A 22,572-nucleotide genomic window follows, 5' to 3' on the forward strand; every position below is an offset into this window, starting at 1 on the left:
CGTCCCTTTCACACCGCCTTCATTATTCCCCTGCTATCTAGTGTCATTAAGATATCAAGTTCATTTAGGTACATCCACATTGGCAGTTTAATTATGTCTGGGTACTACTCTGTATTTTATTCATGGACTATCTGGGGGCCGTTGTCAAACACAAGACCAGGAGATAAAGGCTGGGTGGCTGCAGAATGCTAATGTCCTGCTGGCTCCCTTTTGACAAATACACATGCCAGTTGTTACCAAACTGATTATTTCATTCATTAACACCACATACATCAGCTCCCTTCACCCGGTATTATTGTATACATTCATCTTTTCATAAACAATTACCTGACAAAGTTGAGAAAGGCGAGTGTTGGGGAATTAATGCTCTGCTGGGAAGTTCCTGGTGTGGGTGGGTAACAAGGTGCTGGGGGTGTGTAGGAGGCTCCGTTAGTGTGATGGCTTCATTAATCAAATTAGGGACAATAGCAGGTCACATGTGTGCCATGGCTCCCAACAACCCCTTTGTGTGGGCGGGTGGGGCTTCCTGACCAGTTTGTGGTGATGAGGTGGGTGAAATGAAATCCAGGGGACCCTGTGGGAAGGCTTGGACAGCAGCCAGACCATGGTCTGCACTTCTCATTATTATTATTTTTAGGAGAATAATTGTCATTATTATTATGAGGAATATTTGTTTGAAAATAGGCTTTTTGTTTGTTGCTTCTGTGTTTATTTCCAGCTCCCTCATGCTGCTTTTCCCAACTTGGATTAGAAGTGGTGGTAGGAATGATTAGGACATCACGAGTATGTAACCAGCTGGGGAACAAAGCCCCCGCTGTGTCTTCTTTGTACAGGTTTGGACTGTAAAAGCTGCTGATGGAGAAAAAAAATAGCAGGGAGATGTGAGCAGTGAAGAGTACCCAAAGTCATGAAATAAGTGATTCCTGCAGCTTTCTCAGAGATGGTGGTGAGACCCACCAGGAAGGGCTGGGGATGCTGCTTGCCCAGATGGAGATCATTCTCCAGCTCCTCATGTCCAGCACGAACCCCTGTGGAAGGGATTGATGCCTTAAGTTTTATCTTCCATGTGTTTCAGACTCTGTGCTGCCCAGGGTGCAGCTCTGAGCTCACACTCAGGGTCACTCAGCTCTGCTCACAGCAGGGACACAAAACAAATCCTTCTCCTACTGCACACCAAGGACAACTTTCAGCCCAAAAGCACAAACAAGGGTGGGCTGGAGGGAGGAACAAGAAGGATGGGACCTCCCAGCCTGGAGCTGGAATTGGACAATTAAACCCCAAGATGCAAATGGACCAAAACTTATCAAAGTGTGAGACCTCATGTGGACCGTTTGTCCATTTTGTGCCCATGTTGGGTCCACCTTGGGTGTAGCCCTGGCCAGGCTCTTGTCCTGCCCAAGGTGTATCCTGGAGACCTTTCAATAAATCTCTGCTTTATTCTCTAGCTCTGTCCAGTCTCTGTTCCAGGTCAGCCTTCCCAAGGCATCAGGAACAGACCTGGACCTGCTCCCAGCAGTCTCCTTGAACACACAGCCCACAGGGTTTCAGTGTGGTGTCTTATTTTAATTCTTCAGCTACTTTGTACCCTGCAGTGCTTCCCCAGGCAGACTGGCTCCCTGGGATGTGGAGGAGCAGCTGCAGGAGGCCACCAGTACAGCCAGAATCAATTCAGCTTTTCACTCAAGCAGACACGCTGGAAAAGTAATGCTTCAGGGGTCACACTGCTGCACTGCTCCAGCGCAGGATTTGCAAACTAAATAAAGGATCTGAGTGAGTTTTAAGTGCCTAACTCCCTTAGGCCCCTTTGGTAAAAAACCCCACTGGAATAACTAAGAAGCTTTCACTGTGCGTTTGCAGGAACATTAATCCTCCTTGCTGTGTCAAGTCTCTTTGATCACACTTCAAAATCTTCATCTCCAGGGGTCCTGTCTGGGCTTTCCAAAGTGGCTTAAGAGCAGAAGAGCTGGGCTCAGAACCCTTTTCCAGACCTCTCCGTGTTGGAATGGAGAGCTCACACCATGCCGGGGGTCCCTGAGGTCCCACCTCCCTCCCTGGGCTGCTGGGTGACTGTTGTGGTGGGCTGGGGGATTTAAAATCCCTGCTGCTCTAAAGAGTGTCAGCCTGGGCTTAGCCACCTCTTCCTGTGATTCCTTAAGTGTTCCCAGGGAAGGGTGACAGAAGAGGAAGCACACCCAGGCTGGGTTTTCTCTTTGGGTGTGCTGAGAAATGAATGGTGAAGGAGGGTTGGTCTTGCTAAGCAGGGCAGCCCTGCAGGAGGAGAGGCTGGGAGTCATCTTCAGGAGCTGATCTGAAGCCTCCAGCCCACTCTAATTCAGTGCTGAGCGAGGAAGAGCAGTTTATTGACCTGGATCCAAATGACTCAAGTTGACTTATGAGCCTGAGGTCACTAACTGGGGTTTTTTTCCATCCATCCATCCATCCATCCATCCATCCATCCATCCATCCATCCATCCATCCATCCATCCATCCATCCCTCCCTCCCTCCCTCCCTCCCTCCATCCATCCATCCATATTCTGGAGAACACTTCATCTTTCTTTCTTTTTTCTTTTTTTTTTTCCCCCTTTCCCATTATTGAGCTGTATTCACTCTGAACAACCTCAGTGTCACACCAATGTCCAAACCTCAGCCTCCACCTCCCCTCCCTGTGACAGGAGGGTGAGGGTGGTGCAAACCCACAGAGCAGCCAGAGCTGAGCTGGCTGCTGTGTCATTCACCCATGAAATTCAGATCTGCTGCAAACTAAAACCTCCTGAAATGTGTCAGATGACTCTGATACTGGATTAGACAGTGATGCATTCCCTGGGAGAAGGTGGAATTGCTGAGCACAGGGAAGAGCTTTTGCTGCATGATCTTGTGAGGAGTGGCTCAACTCCCTGCCTTGACTGTGGGGCTGGAGAGACCAGCACCCACCTCTGTGCAGCTTCCCCAGCACTGGCCTTGCCTTGCCCAGAACTTGCAAATTAGGCCATGAAGAATCTTTTTTCAGCTTTCTGGACACTTTTGCCTGCTTTGCACTTGACTGCTTTGCTCTGGGAATGAAAGCACAGAGCCTTTTCCCAGCCATTAAAGTTTCATTTAGCAAAAGGACAAAGAATTGGCACAGGAAGGATGAAGGACCACTGCAAGAGTAAACTTGTGTGGCTCTACATATTTTAGATCATAGCCTGAGGTCAGGCTCCCTTTATTGTAATACAGATGGAGGATTTTCTGCCATGCAGCAGCAGGAGATGTATAGCGATACACCAAAAAGCCTTCTCAGCATAATTTAAGGAATAGCCTTTATTCTCAACAGTGAGATCCTCTGAGGTGTCAGGGTCTTTCATAAAGCTCTGCACTCACAGATCCAGATGTACACACACCAGGAGTACAGGGCATGCCACAGGAACTTCCAAAACTTTGTAATAATCTCTATTGAACTGTTTAGGACTCCACACCAACATCTTGGTGGACAGATCCTTTTACCTCTGCAGATAAGGGAGAAAATCCATCTCCTTTCTCCCAAAACCCTGGCAGCCAGTTCATAATCTCCAGAGATACAAGGGTGTCCAGAACTCCCCAGGTGTGGCTGTACAGCCCAGTGGGTCCCAGCCTGCTGCATCCATTCCCAATTTCCAATATTATTTCCCTACCTCCACCTTCAGCTGCCTTAATTTAGCTAGTTTAGTCTCTGCACTCACTGATTTTCAGTCTCAGATTTGGTGGCATTTTTTCAGAGGGAAGAAGAATGGAAGGACTTTTTTTTTTTTCACAGATCACCTCCCTTTAGTGGTTTTGCTGTGTCCTTCCAATTTCCAGACATTTTATTTCCCTTTATGTTGTCTGCAGCTTCTGAACCACCATCCCTCTCCAGCTCCAGTTCCCCCCCTAACTCCTCTCCCACCCTTTTCTTCCACAAGAGGAGCACAGACACTGCAGTGTGCATGGCCTGTGCTTGCACCAAGGGAAAAGGAGGCAGACAAGGAAAATGAGCAAATTGCATTATGTATTGCAGGCAATAATGTGTCTCCCAGGGGACAGAGATAATGTCGTGAGAGACAAAGGAACAATGGTTTTTGCTGGCCTGAGCACTCACTTGATTGTGGATTCCTTTCTGGAATTGTTCCTGACTTCTTCTGTGTGTTTGTGTCACTCTTTTGACTTTGCACTTTTGTCTGGCTTCTTCTGAACCAAGCCCCAGGGCTGATAAGTGATCAGGATGCAGGCAGAGGCATCCCCCAGCACCAGGCATGGGGATTATTTTCAAGCTGGCTGTGATTTGGGGTTTGTCTTTCTAGAGGACTTTTTGATGGTTTGGGTTCCCATTTTCTGGTGGGGGCAGATGTGCCATTGGCAGTGGGAGGGAAGCAGTGGAGAGTCCCTGGGTTTCCCTGTGTGCAGAAAGAGGCATCAGGATGAAACCTCTGGCATCAGCCACGCAGTGTGTGTGTCCCCAGGCCACATCTGGGTTTGGGGTTCTTTGGGGATGGTGATCCATGGGTTTGCAGGACACTGAACTGTCCCTGTGATGGGGATGGATTTCCTCAGCAGCCTAGGTGGTCAGAAGTTGTTCAAATCAAAGCTCAGCTTTTGGAAAAATCCCTTCTGGGATGTTTGTCTGGGGGCTCCCCCAGGTCCCTCTACAGAGACAGCCAAGGCTCTAAGATGTGCTTTGGTCTCTTCTCTTCTCTTCTCTTCTCTTCTCTTCTCTTCTCTTCTCTTCTCTTCTCTTCTCTTCTCTTCTCTTCTCTTCTCTTCTCTTCTCTTCTCTTCTCTTCTCTTCTCTTCTCTTCTCTTCTCTTCTCTTCTCTTCTCTTCTCTTCTCTTCTCTTCTCTTCTCTTCTCTTCTCTTCTCTTCTCTTCTCTCCTCTCCTCTCCTCTCCTCTCCTCTCCTCTCCTCTCCTCTCCTCTCCTCTCCTCTCCTCTCCTCTCCTCTCCTCTCCTCTCCTCTCCTCTCCTCTCCTCTCCTCTCCTCTCCTCTCCTCTCCTCTCCTCTCCTCTCCTCTCCTCTCCTCTCCTCTCCTCTCCTCTCCTCTCCTCTCCTCTCCTCTCCTCTCCTCTCCTCTCCTCTCCTCTCCTCTCCTCTCCTCTCCTCTCCTCTCCTCTCCTCTCCTCTCCTCTCCTCTCCTCTCCTCTCCTCTCCTCTCCTCTCCTCTCCTCTCCTCTCCTCTCCTCTCCTCTCCTCTCCTCTCCTCTCCTCTCCTCTCCTCTCCTCTCCCTGTCTCATTTTTCTTTCTCTCTTCTGCTTTTCCTCTCTGTCTTGTCTTTCCACCTTTCTGAGACGTAAGCAAATTCCAGGAAGGCATCAGTTGTCTTTAACACCCAAAGGAAAAATCGAAGGGAAGGGTTCAATTACCAGCATGAAAAATGACTCTCCTAACGGAGGTCTATCCATTTGCTAGTTGTGCTTGTTTTAAAACTGAATTATAGAGACTGCACATTTTTCCAGAGACGAATGCATTAATTTTTCTCCAAACAGACAGGAGAGAAGCAGAGGGAAAATAAGATAATAAGAGTTTCCACAGTGATTTATATGCCTTTGTGAAAAATAATGGGGGCAGACAGCAGTGTGCTCCAGCAGCTGGGAGGAAGGGGCAGGGGGGTGGCAGGGACGACTGCAAGGAAAACTGCCAGAAGTCCAAGTCTGATTGTTGGTTTTAGATGATATAAGATCACTTTATGTCTCTGACTGGCTTGAAAAATCTCTTTCTCTCTCTCTCTATATATACACATATAAAATATAGACCATATGATGCACTTAAAACCAGCACAGCCCATGGTGTTTATACAGGAAAGGATTGTGTTTCTGGCTGACCTCTCCCCAGCCCTCCTTCTTCTGACGAAGGATAAACTGGGACCTTTAGAAAACAAAGTGGTGGCTGCAATTTTTAACAGATTTGCTCTTGTATATATTTGTACAGGGCAGGCGAGCCCTTCCCCAGGGCTGTCTGCTTGTGCCTGTGGGCAGAAGCCAGGGGGGTTGAGTTTATTTTTTTTTCATCTGTTCACTTCGGTTTGATTTATATGGTAAAAGAGATATTTTTATTATAGTGCATAGTAAATTGGGTTTCTTTATTGCTCATGAGAGCTGTTTCCCAAAATTGGACTATTTATATAGTGCACTGATTGCAATGTATTTCTGATCTTAGATGCCTAACTGTCGGGAATAAAAAAAAATTACAGAAAATTAGATGTTTTTTAAGAAAACTTCTCTTGAAATAAGATGAAATGTATAACTTTTCCTCAAGACCATGATGTGGCACTCAGCAGCTCCCAGGAAATCATCTTGGTTTGGTGACTAAAGACTTCTGGTGAGAACTGGAGGCTCTGGGAGGTTTGAAGCCCTTTTGTGGTTTGTCCATTGGTGTAATCCACAGGAAGCACATCCGTGAGGCCAAGGGCCACCAGGGCTGTGGTACCTGCACTGATGTTTCTCTCCAACTGTAGGAATGATTCAATGAATTAATTCCCAGCTGGTTTCCCAGCAGAAAATCCTGCAGCGTTCAGATGGATGTGAGAGTGGAGGGAGGCTGGAAGTGATGCTTTAAAGCAAAACTTAAATCTGTTCCAGGGCAGATGGTAAATTGTGTAGCTCGATTTATTTGCCTAATGCAAATCATGTCCCGTTTGCCCGTGGCACCAGGAGAACCAGATTTCCTGTTTGTTTTGCTAAAAGCTGATGTTTCAGGGATTATTCTGCAGCTCCCACACGAACCTCCCCTTGGTGGCCCCAGAGGAGGATGATTTGCACACAGGACAAATGGTTCCCATGGAAAGGAGCTGGCATGGGGATAAGCTGCCAACACCTCTCACGATCATGGCTCCAGACCTGAGAAGGTGCTTTAGCATCCTCTTTTCCCATGCCTGAGAAGGTGCTTTAGCATCCTCTTTTCCCATGCCTGAGAAGGTGCTTTAGCATCTCTTTTCCCATTCCCAACCCGGGCACCAGGAAGTGTCTGTGGGGCTGGATTCCTGCCTCGGGCCAGGAGGGTTTCTCAGGGAACTTCCCAACATCCCAAAAGGGCCCAACTGAAGCCTGTAGAGATTTTTCACAGATTCGTGGCTTTTCCTAGGAGAAATTTGCATATTAATAAGAAGCTGTTCAGACTGATTGGCTTAATGTGTTTGGGGTAAGTATAATTAAATGTCAAGGGAAATATATCATGAAGTAATGAAGCTGGAGCTAATTTATCAAAAAACGAATCCTAAAGAGGGAGACAATTCCAACAACAAACAGTTCTTTAACCTTCCTCCTTAAGATGATTTGCTTAGTCAGGGCTGAAATGTGAGATCCTTGAGTGAGAGAGGTGTGAGGTGGTTGTTGGCTTGGGGATGGAGGTTTTCCCATATTCTCCCTGTCACAGAGCCTCCAGTCCTGGCTGAGCCCATCAGGAGGGTTCCCCAGGAGTAGGGGGGGAAGGAGCAGCCCTGGTCCCTCCAAGAGCAGCAGCAGCTCCTGTGAGGGTGTCTGGGAGGATGTACCCGTGTAAGACTTCAGGGATGCCCTTAGGCAGGAGATTTTTTTATATGAGATTGAGATTTTTTTATATGAGGTGCTGGGCCATTTGTACCCATTTTTTTCTCATCCCTCAGTCTTGACTCTTTTCAGAACATGTGCCATCTCCTGCTCTGTTCACATCCTAGCAGGGCATAAACCCCAGTCCACACAGGCACATCTTTAAAATGAGCAAAAATTGCAATGCAGGTGCCAAAACTGGATGGTTTAAGATTGTAATTGAGGAAGGTGAGGTGCAGGCTGAAGGCTGTGCGGATCCCTGTCAAGGCAGAGGCTCCTGGCATCCTTCTGTGTCATGGAAAGAGGTTGGGAGTTCGCTCTGCCTGGTGCAGACATGCAGTGGACAAACAGGCAAAGACTTCCCAGCAAAACTGCTTTAGGTGAGTGCTGGGTTCGTGGGATTTGTGTCCAGCCATGTCCCCTGCTGTCCTCTCCCAGCAGTGAATGACCCTTGTGCGTGGTGGGATGGCAAAAGGAGCTCTTGATTTGCACAGGGAGAAGGGCAGGGTGCAAGGATGTAAAATGAACATGTCCATTGCCTCAGCTGGAAAATCCTCCTTTGGCATAACATGACACAGGAGGGGAGTCAGCAGGTTATAATAAAGAATCGCTTTTCATTTGAGAACTACATTGGAAATATGATGAAATCACTGTGAGCCTGATTCTCTCCCTTGTAAGGGTCAGCTGGTGCTGCAAGGATTGGGCAAACAGCTCAAGCCTTGTGTGTGGAGCTGTGCCCACAGCTGGGGCTCAGCTGAACTGGGAGAGGTACATGGTGCTGGAGAGAGCAGAGGTGATCAGGGTCCAGGTCTGATGGGGACAGGAGGAGTTTGTCCTTCCCAGTGTGTGGCTTACCCCACTCACTGGAACTGCTGGGAGTGCTGGGAGAGGCTCAGCTCTAGGGCTGGGTTAAAGAGCTCATGGCCAGCCCAAGGAGAAGCACTGCTGATGAACCCTGGACAGAAAGGTCCTTCAGAAGATGCCTGGTGGTGTCTCCATGCCCATACAAAGGATGGACACATGTTGAGGCCCTGGGGCTCTTCATGGTGGGCAGAGGGCTGGGATTCAGCAGCAATTAGCCATTGGAAAGAAAACCATTCCAAAACTCCCCTTCCCCAAACCCCAGCTGGACAGCCCAGAGGAGGTGGTAGTGCCACCTGTGATTGCCTCAGCTCCGATGAGTTTCTTGTTCCAGCAGAGAAAATCAATGGCTTGCAGGGCTAATGACATCAGGGAGTTTCTGCCTGTCAATAGCACTTAGGCACTGGTGGTCTCCAGATGTGCTTTCAGGCACTGTGGATTTTTGGGAGCCTCTTTGCAGTCTCCTCAGTGGATTTTTGGGAACCTCTTTGTACAGTCTCCTCTCCTGGCCTGGTCACAGGATGCTGGGACGTGGGGGTCACTTCTCAGCACAAGGAGCCCCTGGGCACCTGCCTGAGCATTGTGCTCCCCGCTGCCCGCAAAGCAGCAGCTCAGCCCGTCAATAATTAATCAGAGCAATTAGACAGAGGGTTTGCGTGCTGTAATCAGCTCTGATCCACACAACCTTCATCCCCTGGAGGGCAGTGGGGCAGGAGCTGAGCACGGGAAGCACAGCAGGGGCACGGGGCTGCTGAGCAGAGCCCCCTCTTTGCGTGCAGATGCTCCCCCTCCCTGCACAGCCCCGTGGCTCTGCAGCCAGGGGGGCTGGCACAAAGGGAAGGGGGCTGACATGAGGGCCCCCTCTGCTGCTGTGATGGGGTTTCCTGGGGGTGTGTGACCCCCTTATCTTGGGGACACTGCTGCTTCCTGCCCCGTCACCTTGGCTGGGCTCTGTGTGCCTTGGCTGCCCTGCCCTCAGCCAGGATTGGTGCTGCTCCTCCTGAGCAAGGACACACCCTGAGATCCAGGAAGGGTCTTCACCTCTGGACTTACCAGCAAACAGGCTGCATTCTCTATGGTATTCCTCAGATGGATTTCCCAGCTCCTCAGGAAGGAAAGTCAGGGGCAAGGCTTCCTGACTGTGACCTTGGGAACGGGTGATACCAGCTGATACCTCCTTCAGTGCTTGGTGTCCCAGCCCATTTTGGAGGCAGTGAGATTCCTGGAATGTCACAGCAGCCCTCTTGTTAGAGGGTAGAAATGAGTTAAGACATTGACTTCTTGCTTATTACAGCATGAAAATGATCTTGGTTTATTTTTCTTTACCGTTTAGTTACCTTGACTGTAACTATTCACTGACTCTGCCTGCAGCAAACTCTTACTACGAGTTTCCCTTGCAGCCTCTGACTGCTGGTTATTTCCTGCTAAACTCCGACTGCAGGTACCAGTGTGCAGACCCTGACTGCAACTTTTACCCAGCTAGACTCTGACTCTGAGTCTGCAGGTTCTAACTGCAGACTCAGACTGACCTCAGTGTAGTGATTTTTTTTTCCTCTTCAGAATTTTTCTTCTTCGTTATCTTCTTATTCTCTCTTCCTCAAGGTTCTTCTTTTATGATCCTCTTCTCACCAGCTAACCCCTTCCCTTTTATCACACTTATCTTTATTGGATATATTTGTGACTTATCAAGGGCAAGGGTGAATTGGGTAATTAACACAGCTGTTATTTATCAGGGGCAAGGTCACCTGTGTTCCCTTCTCCTACATTGAGGTGTTTTTTTCTTAACTGCTGAGATGGTCAAACCCAATGGGGAAGGGAGTGGAGGTGCCTGTGGCACCTGGGGTGCAGCTGGGAGGGTCAGCTGAGGACACAGCCCCAGGGTGGACACACGGACACCTCTGCCAGGGTGTGATGATGGGCACAGCCCTGGGTGGACACACAGACACCTCTGCCAGGGTGTGATGATGGACACAGCCCTGGGGTGGACACACGGACACCTCTGGCAGGGTGTGATGATGGACACAGCCCCAGGGTGGACACACGGACACCTCTGCCAGGGTGTGATGATGGACACAGCCCCGGGGTGGACACACGGACACCTCTGCCAGGGTGTGATGATGGACACAGCCCCAGGGTGGACACACGGACACCTCTGCCAGGGTGTGATGATGGGCACAGCATGGGTGGATGGATAGGTAGGGCTGCCTGCCCTGCTGCACGGGCTGGGTTTGGGGCTGGCACCGCTGCCTGTGGTCAGTGCTGGGGCTTTGGGTGGGCCAGAGAGGACACCTCGTGTCCAGAAAGGGACACCTCGTGGGGGCTGCCTTTTAGGTAGAGCTTTGCACATATCTCAGTCAGACTTAAACTTCAGAGGGAGCTTAACTGGAAGAGGAGGAGGGAGGGGCAGGAAAGCAGTTTTGCTGAGATGCTGCCTGACAGACACAGTGTGGAAACAGCTGCTGCTGGCTGCAGATGTAATGAGACACATAAATACTGAGACTTGCTCAAATAAATGCCAGCGTGTGCTGTAAGGATGAGCCTGGAGCTCCCAGGGCTGTTTGCTGTGTGCCACAGAGAGCAGATTTGGGGGCTGGGGGCAGGAGAGGCTCTGTCTCTTGGAGAGAGCTGTTTTTGGGAGGGTGGCATATAAATGATGTGCTGTGCTTGTCCCCAGCAGCGGTGGCTGTGACCAGGGCAGTCACCAAGCAGTGACTGTTCCTGTAGCCTGGGCTCTGGCACAGGCATAGGTGGCTGCCTGCCACCAGGTCTGGGTTTAGGGTACTTTGGTGAGTTCCTGAAGGTGTCAGCATGTCCCATGTGCTCTGAGAACTGTCCCTTTGGTCCTGGCACAGCTCAGTGCACCGCATTCCCAGAACCCCAGAGTGGTTTGGGGTGGAAGGGGCACTAAAGCTCACCCCAAGCCCCCCTGCCATGGGCAGGGACACCTTTCACTAGCCCAGGTTGCTCCAAGCCCTGCCCAGCCTGGCTTTGAACCCTTCCCTGGGCGACCCGTGACAGGATCTCATAGTAAAGAATTTCTTCTCAATATCCAATCTGCTTTCTTCATACTTCAACTCCTCTGGAATACTGGAGATGGTAAAAACCTGGGTGCTGGGAGGGACCTCACTGCTCTGGGCACAGGGACAGTGGCAGGAAAGCCACCTCAGCACATCCTGTGGAAGCAAACTACCCAGGCATCATTCCCTGCCAATGGAAATGAAGGAGTCCTGCTGGACACTGACCACAGCCAAGAGAGAACCACGAGTATTTCAGCAGGTGATACACTCATCCTGCATGGTTTGCAGTGCTCCCGTGGGGATGGAAGAGCAGAGACAAAGGAAATTCCCAGGCCCCTGGGTTGTTTTGTGAGGGTGCAGCATCCTCTGGGAGGTGACAGTTGTGTCATAGATCCCTCCAATAACACCAAAATTTCCCTGAGCATTATCTTCATGCGGAGGGAATGCCTCTGCTGCAGGATGGGTAAGGATAGGACAGACCCAGGGCTCCTTGTCCTCTCCTAGGACTATTCCTGCCTCTTATTTTGCTCCAAGCTCAGCTTAATCCATCCTCATTAAAATCAGTGGCAAGGGTGTCTTTTTGCTATTAATGCCAGTTGGATTTGATTTTACATCCAACAACACAATGAGTGATTTTCCTTTTGCTTTGCAGACCTCTCTGATCTTTTGCCCCTCTCCTCTCAGCTTCCTCAGTCTCACAGCTTTTCTTGGAGGCTTTTTAAATTTTTTTTTCCAGTTTCCTGAAATGCATCTTTCCATGTATCGATTTCAGCTGAGATCTAAAGGAAGGCAGAGCAGGAGGCTCAGCTGACTCCCATGTACACTCACAGCTCATCAAAGCAAACACAGAGCCTTGTGAGAGCTGCTGGGGCAGCACAGCCCCTGGGCTTAGCAGCTGGCCTCATGGGAGGGAGGAATTAATCTCTTTAGGCAGCATTTTTGAATTTATATATCCACGCACGCTCCTGGTTACATCAAGTTATCACTCCTGCTAGAGCATCTTTCTTTTCAATCATCCCTGAACATGCTGTAATGGTACTTCTGGGAGTGTGGGCTGGAGCTGGGGGAAGGGGAGTGCTTGTCAGAGCAAGTTTTGGGCTTTTTTATAAATTCCTCTTGCAGAGTCACTGCTTAAAATGATTTGGAAGAAAAAGAGAGATGATGGGGGAAGAAAAAGACAAATTGCTGGTGGCAGCAGTGGCCTGGGGAGCAGCACACACCCCTCTGGGGGTGTGAGGTTGTTTCAAGGCACGGTGCTGGCTGTGCCTCAGTTTCCCTGTCCTCCCTGTTTGGTAGTTCCATGATAGAGAAGGTTCTGTGTTTCCCCCAGGCTGGCAGCTCTGTCACATGCCTGTCCCCACGGTGTCTGGCTCCTTCCTGAAATCAAGCTGCAGCAAAGCTGCTGAGCAGGGAAAAGCTAACAGAGGGCAGATTTCCCCTTTGCAGTTTGCTTTAAGGTGTTTGTTACCACATCCATGCCATGACAGCAGGGAGGGTCCTTGGATGTTCTAACACGGTCAGGCTGTGAGGTCCCATCCTTCTTGTTCCTCCCTCCAGCCCACCCTTGTTTGTGCTTTTGGGCTGAAAGTTGTCCTTGGTGTGCAGCAGGAGAAGGATTTGTTTTGTGTCCCTGCTGTGTGCAGAGCTGAGTGACCCTGACTGTGAGCTCAGAGCTGCACCCCTGGGCAGCACAGAGTCTGAAATACATGAAAGATAAAACTGAAGGCATCAGATGGAGCCGGCAGGCAGTGGGGAAGGGGGTACCACTTGGTTTCTTCACCTTTCCAAGGGCTCAGGTGCTGCCAGGTGACTCAGAAGTTGCAGGACAACACCACGACAGAGAAATGTGGGCTTGGTGCACGTGGGGGAAAAGGGTGATTCATAAAATCACCATAGACTGCTTTGGGTTAGAAGGGTCCTTAAAGATCATCCCATTTCAACCCCCTGCCATGGCAGGGACACCTTCCACTGTCCCAGGCTGCTCCAAGCCCTGTCCAACCTGGCCTTGGACACTTCCAGGGATCCAGGGGCAGCCACAGCTGCTCTGGGCACCCTGTGCCAGGGCCTCCCCACCCTCACAGGGAGGAATTTCTTCCTAATATCCAATCTAAATCTGCCTTCTTTCAGCTTAAAGCCATCACCCCTTGTCCTATCTGTCACTCCATGCCATTGTCAAAAGTGAGACTGCCCTGAGCAGAACCCCACAGAACCACGTGCACAGCTCCAGAGCAGAGAGGTCCATTCCAATACCTCCTTCCAGGTGATATCAGGCACCCACAGACAAATGTGTAAAAGCTGGGGATTGTAATCTCCTGTTACCTCCCAAAGCTGAGGGCACTCGGGTTTTGGGGCTTCCCACAGCTGGAGGGGCACTGGGACTCTGACACTTCATTGCCACACATTTATTTCAGCCACCATGAATTTGGCCAGTCTATTTCTAGACCATTTACACGTTTGCCTTTTGCAGTATCAGGTAAATTGGCAAAAAAATCATGGCAAATTCCACTGTAGAATTATGTGCCTGCTCAGCAAATGCCACTTTTAATGTCAGCAGTGATTCTCTTCATGTCCTTCAGGATGCAGAAGAACTCTTTCATACTCCTCAGCTTGCTTATTCCCCAGCATGAATGTCCCAAATTCTTGGAGTTCCCCCCAGACAGAAACCCTCAGCAAAGGTCTGACTTCTCTGGGACCCTGTTTTTGTTTAGGCTCTGTGTAACATGTTTGCAAAGGGAATTGCTTTAGGAAGGGCCCTTCCTTGCTCTCTCCTTTGTAACATAACAGCCTGGGGTTTGGTTATTATTGCTGTTTTTAGCTGCTGTTGGCTTCCCATTGTTGCTTTTTTGATAGATGAGTTCAATTTTGCTGGCATATTGCACAGGTTTGCAAACCAGATGTTGCTGCTGCTGCGGGATGGTCGCAGTGGGGCGGGCAGGGAGCAGTTCATCTCACACACTCCTTCCAGTCCAAACCACTCCATGATTCCAGGATCTTTGAGGAGAAAACACAGCCACAAATGGCATCACACACCAGGAGTCGGGGCTCAGGCGTGCTGAGCACAAAAATTGCCCCAAAGTCTTCAAAAGTATTTATTTTTCCCCACTACTGTTGGGGAAAATGCTTTGGCACAGGCTCGTAGAGCCCATTTCAGAAAGGTCATTGAAGGTGTCACCTGCCTTTCACCCACTGCAGCAACAGCTTTCAGCCAAACCTGCAGTGTGGGGAAGCTCTTTGCTCTCTGTTTCAACTGAAAAATTCAGAGAAATGGGGTTTTCCATACCAGTGCAGTTTGGCCAGGCAGTACCAGGTCTGTCTGCTGCTATGAAATCCATCACAGGGTCAGAGCCAAGGGTCGGGGTGTGGGGGGGCTGCAGCTGCCATCAGAACTGCTGGACCATGGTGGTGAACCCCACCATTTGTGGTGGTTTTGGCTTCTTTTTTCTCTCTGCTAAGGCTGGGATTGATACACGGGAAGTGTAGGTCGTGTTCAGACTTAGATGTTTAATAATTCTTATTTAAAGTACAGTCCCACGAGTTGTCAGTTTTAGCTAACAAGGTAGGAAATGGCAATGGTAGGCTGCTTCTAACTCTTTCTAAAGTTATTCAGGTGCTAATCACCCAGTAATGAGGTGACACCTGTATTATTTATATTTCTGACCCAATAATGACCAAGGCCCACAATGCAGGGCCATTTACAGAAAACCACCCAAACCCGTGAAGAAGAAGGAGGAAGAAGGTGAAGAAGAAGGACCCAGACAACACCCAAACTCCTCCATCTTAACTCACATGTATTGCTACACACTAAAATCCCCAAATCCAAGTTTCCAGAATTCCAACACCATCCATCCCCCATTCCCCCTGGGAAGGACGGGACCGTGGGAAGATCAGCTGTGGGCAGGGAAACTGCTGAGGGCCTGGGGGGCAGGATGGATTTGTGTGTAAGCAAATGATGGGGGTGGGGATCTGACATCCTGCACCTTCCTGGTGTGCCTTAACGTGAAGGAGCTCGGGGTATCCAGCCACCAAATCCTGTGGCTGTTTAACAAATCCTGGCCCAGGAGGGCTCTGAACTCTCAAGGGGACCATGGAGCAGGATGGACCCTGGCTCAAGCCCCAAACCCCTTCCCACTTCAGTCTAGGAGAGCTTCCCAAAGCAGTGTGTGGGATGTCTTTGGGTGAAAGAAAGAAGTTGCTGAGGTCAGGGGGCTGATGTTGCACATTTTTATGTGGCATCAGCTTGTCACATAAAATACCAAAAAATTAAGTCTTGCATCCTGGCCCTTGAAAATTCCTCTGTCCTACAGGAAGGGAGGGTTGTTAGTCCAGGAATTCACTGTTTTTCCAGGGAATTTAAGCCTCTGTGCAGGAAATCCCAGTGTGGGCAGGGAGGAATTTAAAGGGACAGGGCATTAGGATGGGTGAGATGTGCTGTGTTCCTACCATTGCAAGAAGGGAGGTGGGATCCCATCCAGAGGGCAGGGCTTGAACACTGGCAAAATGAATTCAGGTGTAATTCCAGGTAAATGGGCAGTGAAAGGAAGGGGAAGATGAAGGACGAGTTCAGGTGTTTGCAGAATCAGAGCGTTGGGGGCCTCCTGACCATAAATGCAAGGAGGGAAGGGCTGGGCCAGAGGCAGAGGCTCAGACCATCCTTGGTCCCCAGGACATCCCCAGAGCACTGCCCACATCCAGCTCCCCCACCCTGCCCGGGGGTTTTGGCACTAACACGTCCCTCTCTCCCCCTCTGGCAGGGACCTGATGCCCAGGACTCTGGAGGGGCAGATCACCATGGAGAAGACCCCCAGCTACTTTGTCACCAAGGAGGCCCCAGCCCGCATCTCCTCCATGTCCAAGGGCACCAAGCTGATCGTGGTGGTGCGGGACCCCGTGACCAGAGCCATCTCAGACTACACCCAGACGCTCTCCAAGAAGCCTGACATCCCCACCTTTGAGAGCCTGACCTTCAAAAACAGGACTACAGGCCTGATAGACACCTCGTGGAGCGCCATCCAGATTGGCATCTACGCCAAGCACCTGGAGAACTGGCTCCTCTACTTCCCCATCGGGCAGATCCTCTTCGTCAGCGGGGAGAGGATGATCAGCGACCCCGCGGGGGAGCTGGGCAGGGTCCAGGACTTCCTGGGCCTCAAGAGGATCATCACTGACAAACATTTCTACTTCAACAAGACCAAGGGCTTCCCGTGCCTGAAGAAGGCGGAGGGCAGCAGCAAACCCCACTGCCTGGGGAAGACAAAAGGCAGGACCCACCCTGACATTGACCAGGAGGTGGTGCAGAGGCTGCGGGACTTCTACCGGCCCTTCAACATGAAGTTCTACCAGATGACAGGGCAGGACTTCGGCTGGGACTGAGGCTGAGAGAAATAATTTAAGAAAAGGAAAATATAATATAATATATATATTTTTTTTACGTATCGGTAGAGAGGGGGGAAATATGGGGGGAAAAAAAATAATAGCTGTGCTGAAACATGATTTGTTCTGATTTGTTTGGGTTTTTTTTCTTTTTTCACACTGCTTTGTTTCCTTCCTTCTCTCGGGGAAGAGGTGCTGTGTACATCCAGAAAAGGAGGCTGTGAACAGCAGTCTGGTCCTATTGATAAGAGCAGCTTCCCTCAATGGTTTAGCACTGCCTCTGTAAAAAAATACAGGTGCAAAGTTTTTAGAAGTGACAGGGATGTTTGGGGTAGCTCAGAGTCTTCCTGAATGTTCAGCCAGGTTTTGGCTTGCAAGTGCCATTTTGGCCAGACCTCACCACTTTTGACAATAAAACAAAGGTGGCTTAATACCTAATTTGGCTTTCCAAACGTTACCTTAGGGGATTTTTTATTGCATGAAACATTTGGTGAATTTTGCTTCCACTTATCCAATTTTTTGTTTTACTTTTACCCCTCTTAAATCAAGCCCTTTTCATCAGCCAAAATTATTTTTCCTCTTAAGGAAGCCAAAACCAATAATCCTTTGTTTTGTTTTGAGGCAAAATAATTTTGGTAGCCAAAAGTGGAAGAACACAAATGATTCTTTTGACTCTGTAATGAAAATTGCCAAAGTAGTCAAAAGGCCTCATTCACGGGAGCTGGCTCTAAACCAGTGTTTCCTATTGCATCCCTTTTACTCTGACAGCAAAATGGTTTTCTAAGGTTGTTTTTTTTCTAAGGGGGGGCCCATCTGAAGGGATTTTGGGGATGGGAAGGAAGGTGTACACTGAGATGATGCTCATGGCACACCCTGAAGGTGTTGGAGGGACCCACCAGGCATAGGCAGGAGAATTCTTGGTGGCCAGTGGGCATGGTTTGAGCCATAAGGATGAATGTTTTAAATTTGGCCAGTCTTAAATAGACTGGAGGAAGGGTTGGTTGGGAAAAAGTGAACAGTAATCATATCCAGAAAGAGGAATGAGAAAACAATAGTTCTTTCCTAAAGGAGAACTGAGGGGGAAGATTTTAAGAGCTTTAAAAACTGTCAGGCAAAATTAATCTCCTTTACCACGTTGTTTTAGCTGGTGGAAAGGTTTCAGTGACAGAAATCTGTTAGTGAAGCAGTCTTTTATTATCATGGGCTCATTTATCTGCTGGCTCTTGATCTTCAAGCATTTCTAAGCTGTGGGAGCACCCAGTTATACCTTGGTGCTGCATAAGCAACATGGCAATGCTCCCTCTCCTGAGCCCAGCTTTGAAAAGTACCTGAGGAGATAAAACAAACCAAGTGGGGATCCCCCAGGAGTGTGGCTAGGAAGAAGCCTGGGGATGAAGTTCACTGGCTCCCTGCATACCAGCCAAGATCTTAATACAATCCCAGCAGAGCAGAGATTGCAAAGAGTCCAAAGGGAATTGTATCAGAGGTTACAATTTCACCTGAGAGGGAGGCATTTCCACCTTGGCAAGTTAGGAGAGGAGTTTGGTGACCCACTCAGCCTCATGGCAGTGGATTCCTCTGCATGTGTGGAACCAAATCTTCTCCTGGCTGCCCTAAACCACCTTTCTACTCAGCCCTGCATGCCTCCTGTTCCCAAAGATGCTGAGCCCTGGAACCTTCCTATCCCCTGAGGACACAAACCCACAGGGTTTTGCATGCCAGGCCCATTTCCCAAGGGAATGAAAAGAGCTTCATTCAGCTCCTGAGGCCCCAGGAGCTTTTCCCACAGTTGCCATTGCAAAGCTCTACCTGAGCCCAGGTTTCCGTGCCCCAGCTGGCAGAGAAGGGGTGGTGGGTTGGTGGCAGCAGAGGCAGACTGTGCTCAGCACTCTGTCGTGGTGTGGCACAGCTCAGTGCCACTTTCACTGCCTCCACTGATGCTTTCCCCATTTATGTCCCATTATAAGGCCTTTATTGGCAATGTCCCATGCCACAAATGCATAAACACTTTACCTAACAGCAGAAAGGAGGATAAGGCATCACACAGACCTCCAAACATCCCTTTTCTTGCCTGCCTCCCTCCAGACCCTCAATATTCACACAAGACATGAGATGAGAAGACCAGAGATGGTCACAGAGCTTTGGCTCCATGAGACCATGGTCCCTGCCAGCATCTGCAGATCAAATCAGAAGCTGGGAGAGCACTGGGCTCTTGGTGATGGTCTCTTCAGTGTGTCACAGGAGGTGAGGGGAGCAATCTGCCTGTGCTGGTCAGAATGGGCAGAAGGCATAGCCAAAAGAATGGTGGGTAATTATTGGGAAAAATATTCTTATAGCAAGGCTTTTTGTGGCAAGAATGGGGGATGGAGGCCTCCCATGCTGTGCTCTTTCATCCAAATGGAAAAAACAAGGTGGTAGTGAGGATGAGGCATGAGTCACTCACAGGCACAGCCAAACAATGCCAACACCAGCAAGGCCCAAAATCTGAGGTCTTCCCAGCTGAAAAGAAGATTTAAGTGTGTCATTTCTTTGGTGTTTCAAGGAGAGTTAAGGTTGGGGTAGTATGGACTTGCCTTTGACAAATGGTTGTGGTTTAAGCCCAGCTGGGATCTCTGCCCCCTCACTCACTCTGCAGGTGAGATGGGGAAGAGAATTGGAAGAGTAAATCTAAGGGAACCTCTGGGCTGAGATAAAGACAGTTTAATAGGTAAAGCAAAAGCTGCACACACAAGCAAAGCAAACCAAGAAATTATTTCCAGACTTCCCATGGGTGCTCAGATGCTCATTGCCAGGGCAGCAGGGCTCCCTCAAGCTTGGAATGGTGACTTGAGAAGACAAACAGCATCACTCCAAAGATTTCCTGCTTCCTTCTTTCTGCACTTTTGTAGGCTGAGCATGATTCCATGTGGTCTGGAATATCCCTTGCATCAGCTGTGGTCAGCTGTCCTGGCTGTGTCCCCTCCCAGCTCCTTGTGCACCCCCAGCGAGCAGGAAAAACCTTGATGCTGTGTAAGAACTGCTCAGCCACAATGAAAACATCCCTGGGTTATCAATATTTGTGCTTTCCCAGCACAAATCCAAACCACAGTCCTGTGAACAAAATGAGCTCTACTGCAGCCAAAACCAGCAGACAAATATAAACATCACTTACGAGTATGATGTTGTAAAAAATCAATATAGTTATATTGCTGTTTTCTCCCGTACAGTGGCATTTGCACTACTATAAAACAGCTTTATAGGGCCACAGACTGGTCTCCCCATATTGGACAAGCCACAGCAATACCAAGCATTTCTTACAGCTGAGTATCTGCACCTGCCACCAAATCCCTGTCATTAAACGAGCAGGGCCTTGATGTGTACACAAGCCCATCAAATGTGCCTTTAAAAACTCTTCCCAGCACATCAAGCTAAGCCACTTAGGAATACTTTCCCCTAAATACTTCAGTGTTTTACTCCCCCTCGTTTCCAAGGGTTTGAATACCTTGTTGCACACCTTGTAAAGCTATTTAGGGATCTGAGACTGTGATTGATTGGTTTTGATCTGGGCCATAAGTAGTTTTGAAAATCCCTCCACATATGAACAATGGCTTTTAAAAAGAGGTCATGCAACCAAATTGCTTTGAACTCTAATAGCATTTAAGCCTCTAAACTCTTTAGGCTTATTTGAAAATCCAGCCATGAAGTTTAGATTATTTTAACCTAAGAAGAATTGGAGGTAAACTATTGAAAACTCCATTCCTCCAGGACCTGCAGTGCTGAGCACATGTATTGGAGGGGAAATCAAAAATAACTATGAATAAAAAAGTGACCTATATAGTGTTTTTCTTAAAAAAAAAAAAAAGGCAGAAAAATCAAAATACTAACTGTGAGGAAATAATTAGGTTATTAAAACTGTATGCAACAGTTTCTGAGTTTCTCTCCTCCCTCCCTTCACTTGGTGATACTGTGATTCTTCTCCCTTTGGTGCTATTTCAGTATGAAAAAAACCCTGATTTTAATTTAATTTAAGAATGAAAAAGCACACATTTAATAAAGTTTACGGGTACTGAGAGGCTGTGCTCTCTTTTTGCTGGTGGCAGCAAGCTGGAAAGAGGGGGCAGGTTTATGAAAAAAGGGGGGGAAACCACAAAATTACCCATTTGTGTCTGAATTTAGTCTCATAAACCTAACTCACTCCATGGCTCTGCCTTCTGTGAACTCCCCAGTGGCATCATTGGCATTGTTCCCATGACTTCTTGTCTTCCACCACATCAAGGTCAATGCCACACTCCTTTCTTTAAATTGCAAAAATCCTCAAACAGTCATGTCTCCCTGTCTCCCTCAGCGCTCACCCCTTTGCTCTCCCTGGCCCTGCCACCTCCACAGCATTTCTCCACTGAGAGGGATGAATTCCTGCTTCCCCTGACCTGGGGAGTTCAGGAATGGTCCCAGTTCACACTGTGAAACCCGAGGGGAAAGGAATTCCTCAAGAAATATATACAGTGGAGAAGCCCCCCTGTATCAGGTTTGCTGTGTGGTCAAGTAGAGTGATATTCTATTTACTTTTTTAGATGTATAAACAGATTAAGTCCCAGGGAAAATATGCTCCCAAACTTCATAATATTTTATTAAACCACTGAAGTTTAATATAATCTTTTGGCTACCACAGAAAAATTTTCCATTTCTTTTCTGAGCACCTTTGATTTTATTTTCTTTTAATTACCGTTATCCGGAGTTAACAATCTTGGGTTTGCACTCCACCCAGAAAGGACTATCCAGATTACAAGTGGGGAATTCTGCTGAAATAGAGAAATATCGATGTGGTGGTAAGAAGTCAACCACACCTGGGAAGAAAACTCTGGAGAAGCCAATGTGCAGAATTAATTTTGCCCAGCCAAGCAGTAACCAGGCTGCATTCCTCAGTTCACAGCATTTATTACCTAAGACGTTGGCCAGCCACAGCTTCTTTAAAAAGATTTATACCTCCTTCATCTTCTGCCTGTCCACGCGGCCGTGCTGGAGGCAGCTCCGTGGGTGTCTTGGTTTGGAGAGGCAGGTGTCTGCCAGGGAAAGCCAGAGCCTTGGAATGGGGAATGTAAACCCCCTCCCTCTGAATTATTATCATTTTGAAATGAAGGGGCTTTCAGGAAAACATATGGGAATGGGAATAGTTCTTTACTAGGAATATTAAAAATAAAAATGTAGTAGTACAAAAAAGCAAACAAACAAAACAAAGAAAACACTGACAGAGTCAGAACACAGCCTGACACTCTGTTGGTCAAGGTGTTGGGAGCAGTGCAATTAAATCCTCCTGGAGGGACAGATGTGGCTCTGTTGGAGCAGAGATGATCCTGTAGGAGGCTCCAGTGGTGGTGAGATGGGTCTGGTGTTCCTCTGGGAATGCAGTGCACACAGGCTGTGCTGGGCTCTGAATGCCAGGGTTTATCCAGGTGGGAATGCAGTGCACACAGGCTGTGCTGGGCTCTGAATGCCAGGGTTTATCCAGGTGGGAATGCAGTGCACACAGGCTGTGCTGGGCTCTGAATGCCAGGGTTTATCCAGGTGGGAATGCAGAGCACACAGGCTGTGCTGGGCTCTGAATGCCAGGGTTTATCCAGGTGGGAATGCTGGGCTCCTCCCCTGGGTGCAGCATCTCCCATGGATGATGGAATTGGATCAGCCCTGCAGGGAGCCTCGATGGCCCCTGGACAGCAGAGATCCCCTGGAGGGAGGATGGGTGTGGAAGAGATAAAGAACCCTGCCCCAGCTAGTTTTAACAGTTGGTGATAGAATACATATTTTTCTATATATTTTCACTTTACATCTTGCAT

General features: G+C 48.7%; 1 protein-coding gene across 1 annotated transcript in view; it reads left to right on the forward strand.

Annotated features, from left to right (window-relative positions):
- HS3ST3A1 (heparan sulfate-glucosamine 3-sulfotransferase 3A1) overlaps positions 1-21,377 on the forward strand; it is a 36,128-nt gene extending 14,751 nt beyond the window's left edge. The window contains exon 2 of the mRNA XM_063409631.1: positions 16,144-21,377. Within this exon, the coding sequence (XP_063265701.1) occupies positions 16,144-16,762 (619 nt within the window). The 3' untranslated portion in view covers positions 16,763-21,377. The remainder of the gene's footprint in view (positions 1-16,143) is intronic.
- Positions 21,378-22,572: the final 1,195 nt, after the last annotated feature.

Source organism: Prinia subflava, chromosome 12, assembly GCF_021018805.1.
Source record: "Prinia subflava isolate CZ2003 ecotype Zambia chromosome 12, Cam_Psub_1.2, whole genome shotgun sequence".
Classification (NCBI taxonomy): Eukaryota; Metazoa; Chordata; class Aves; order Passeriformes; family Cisticolidae; genus Prinia; species Prinia subflava.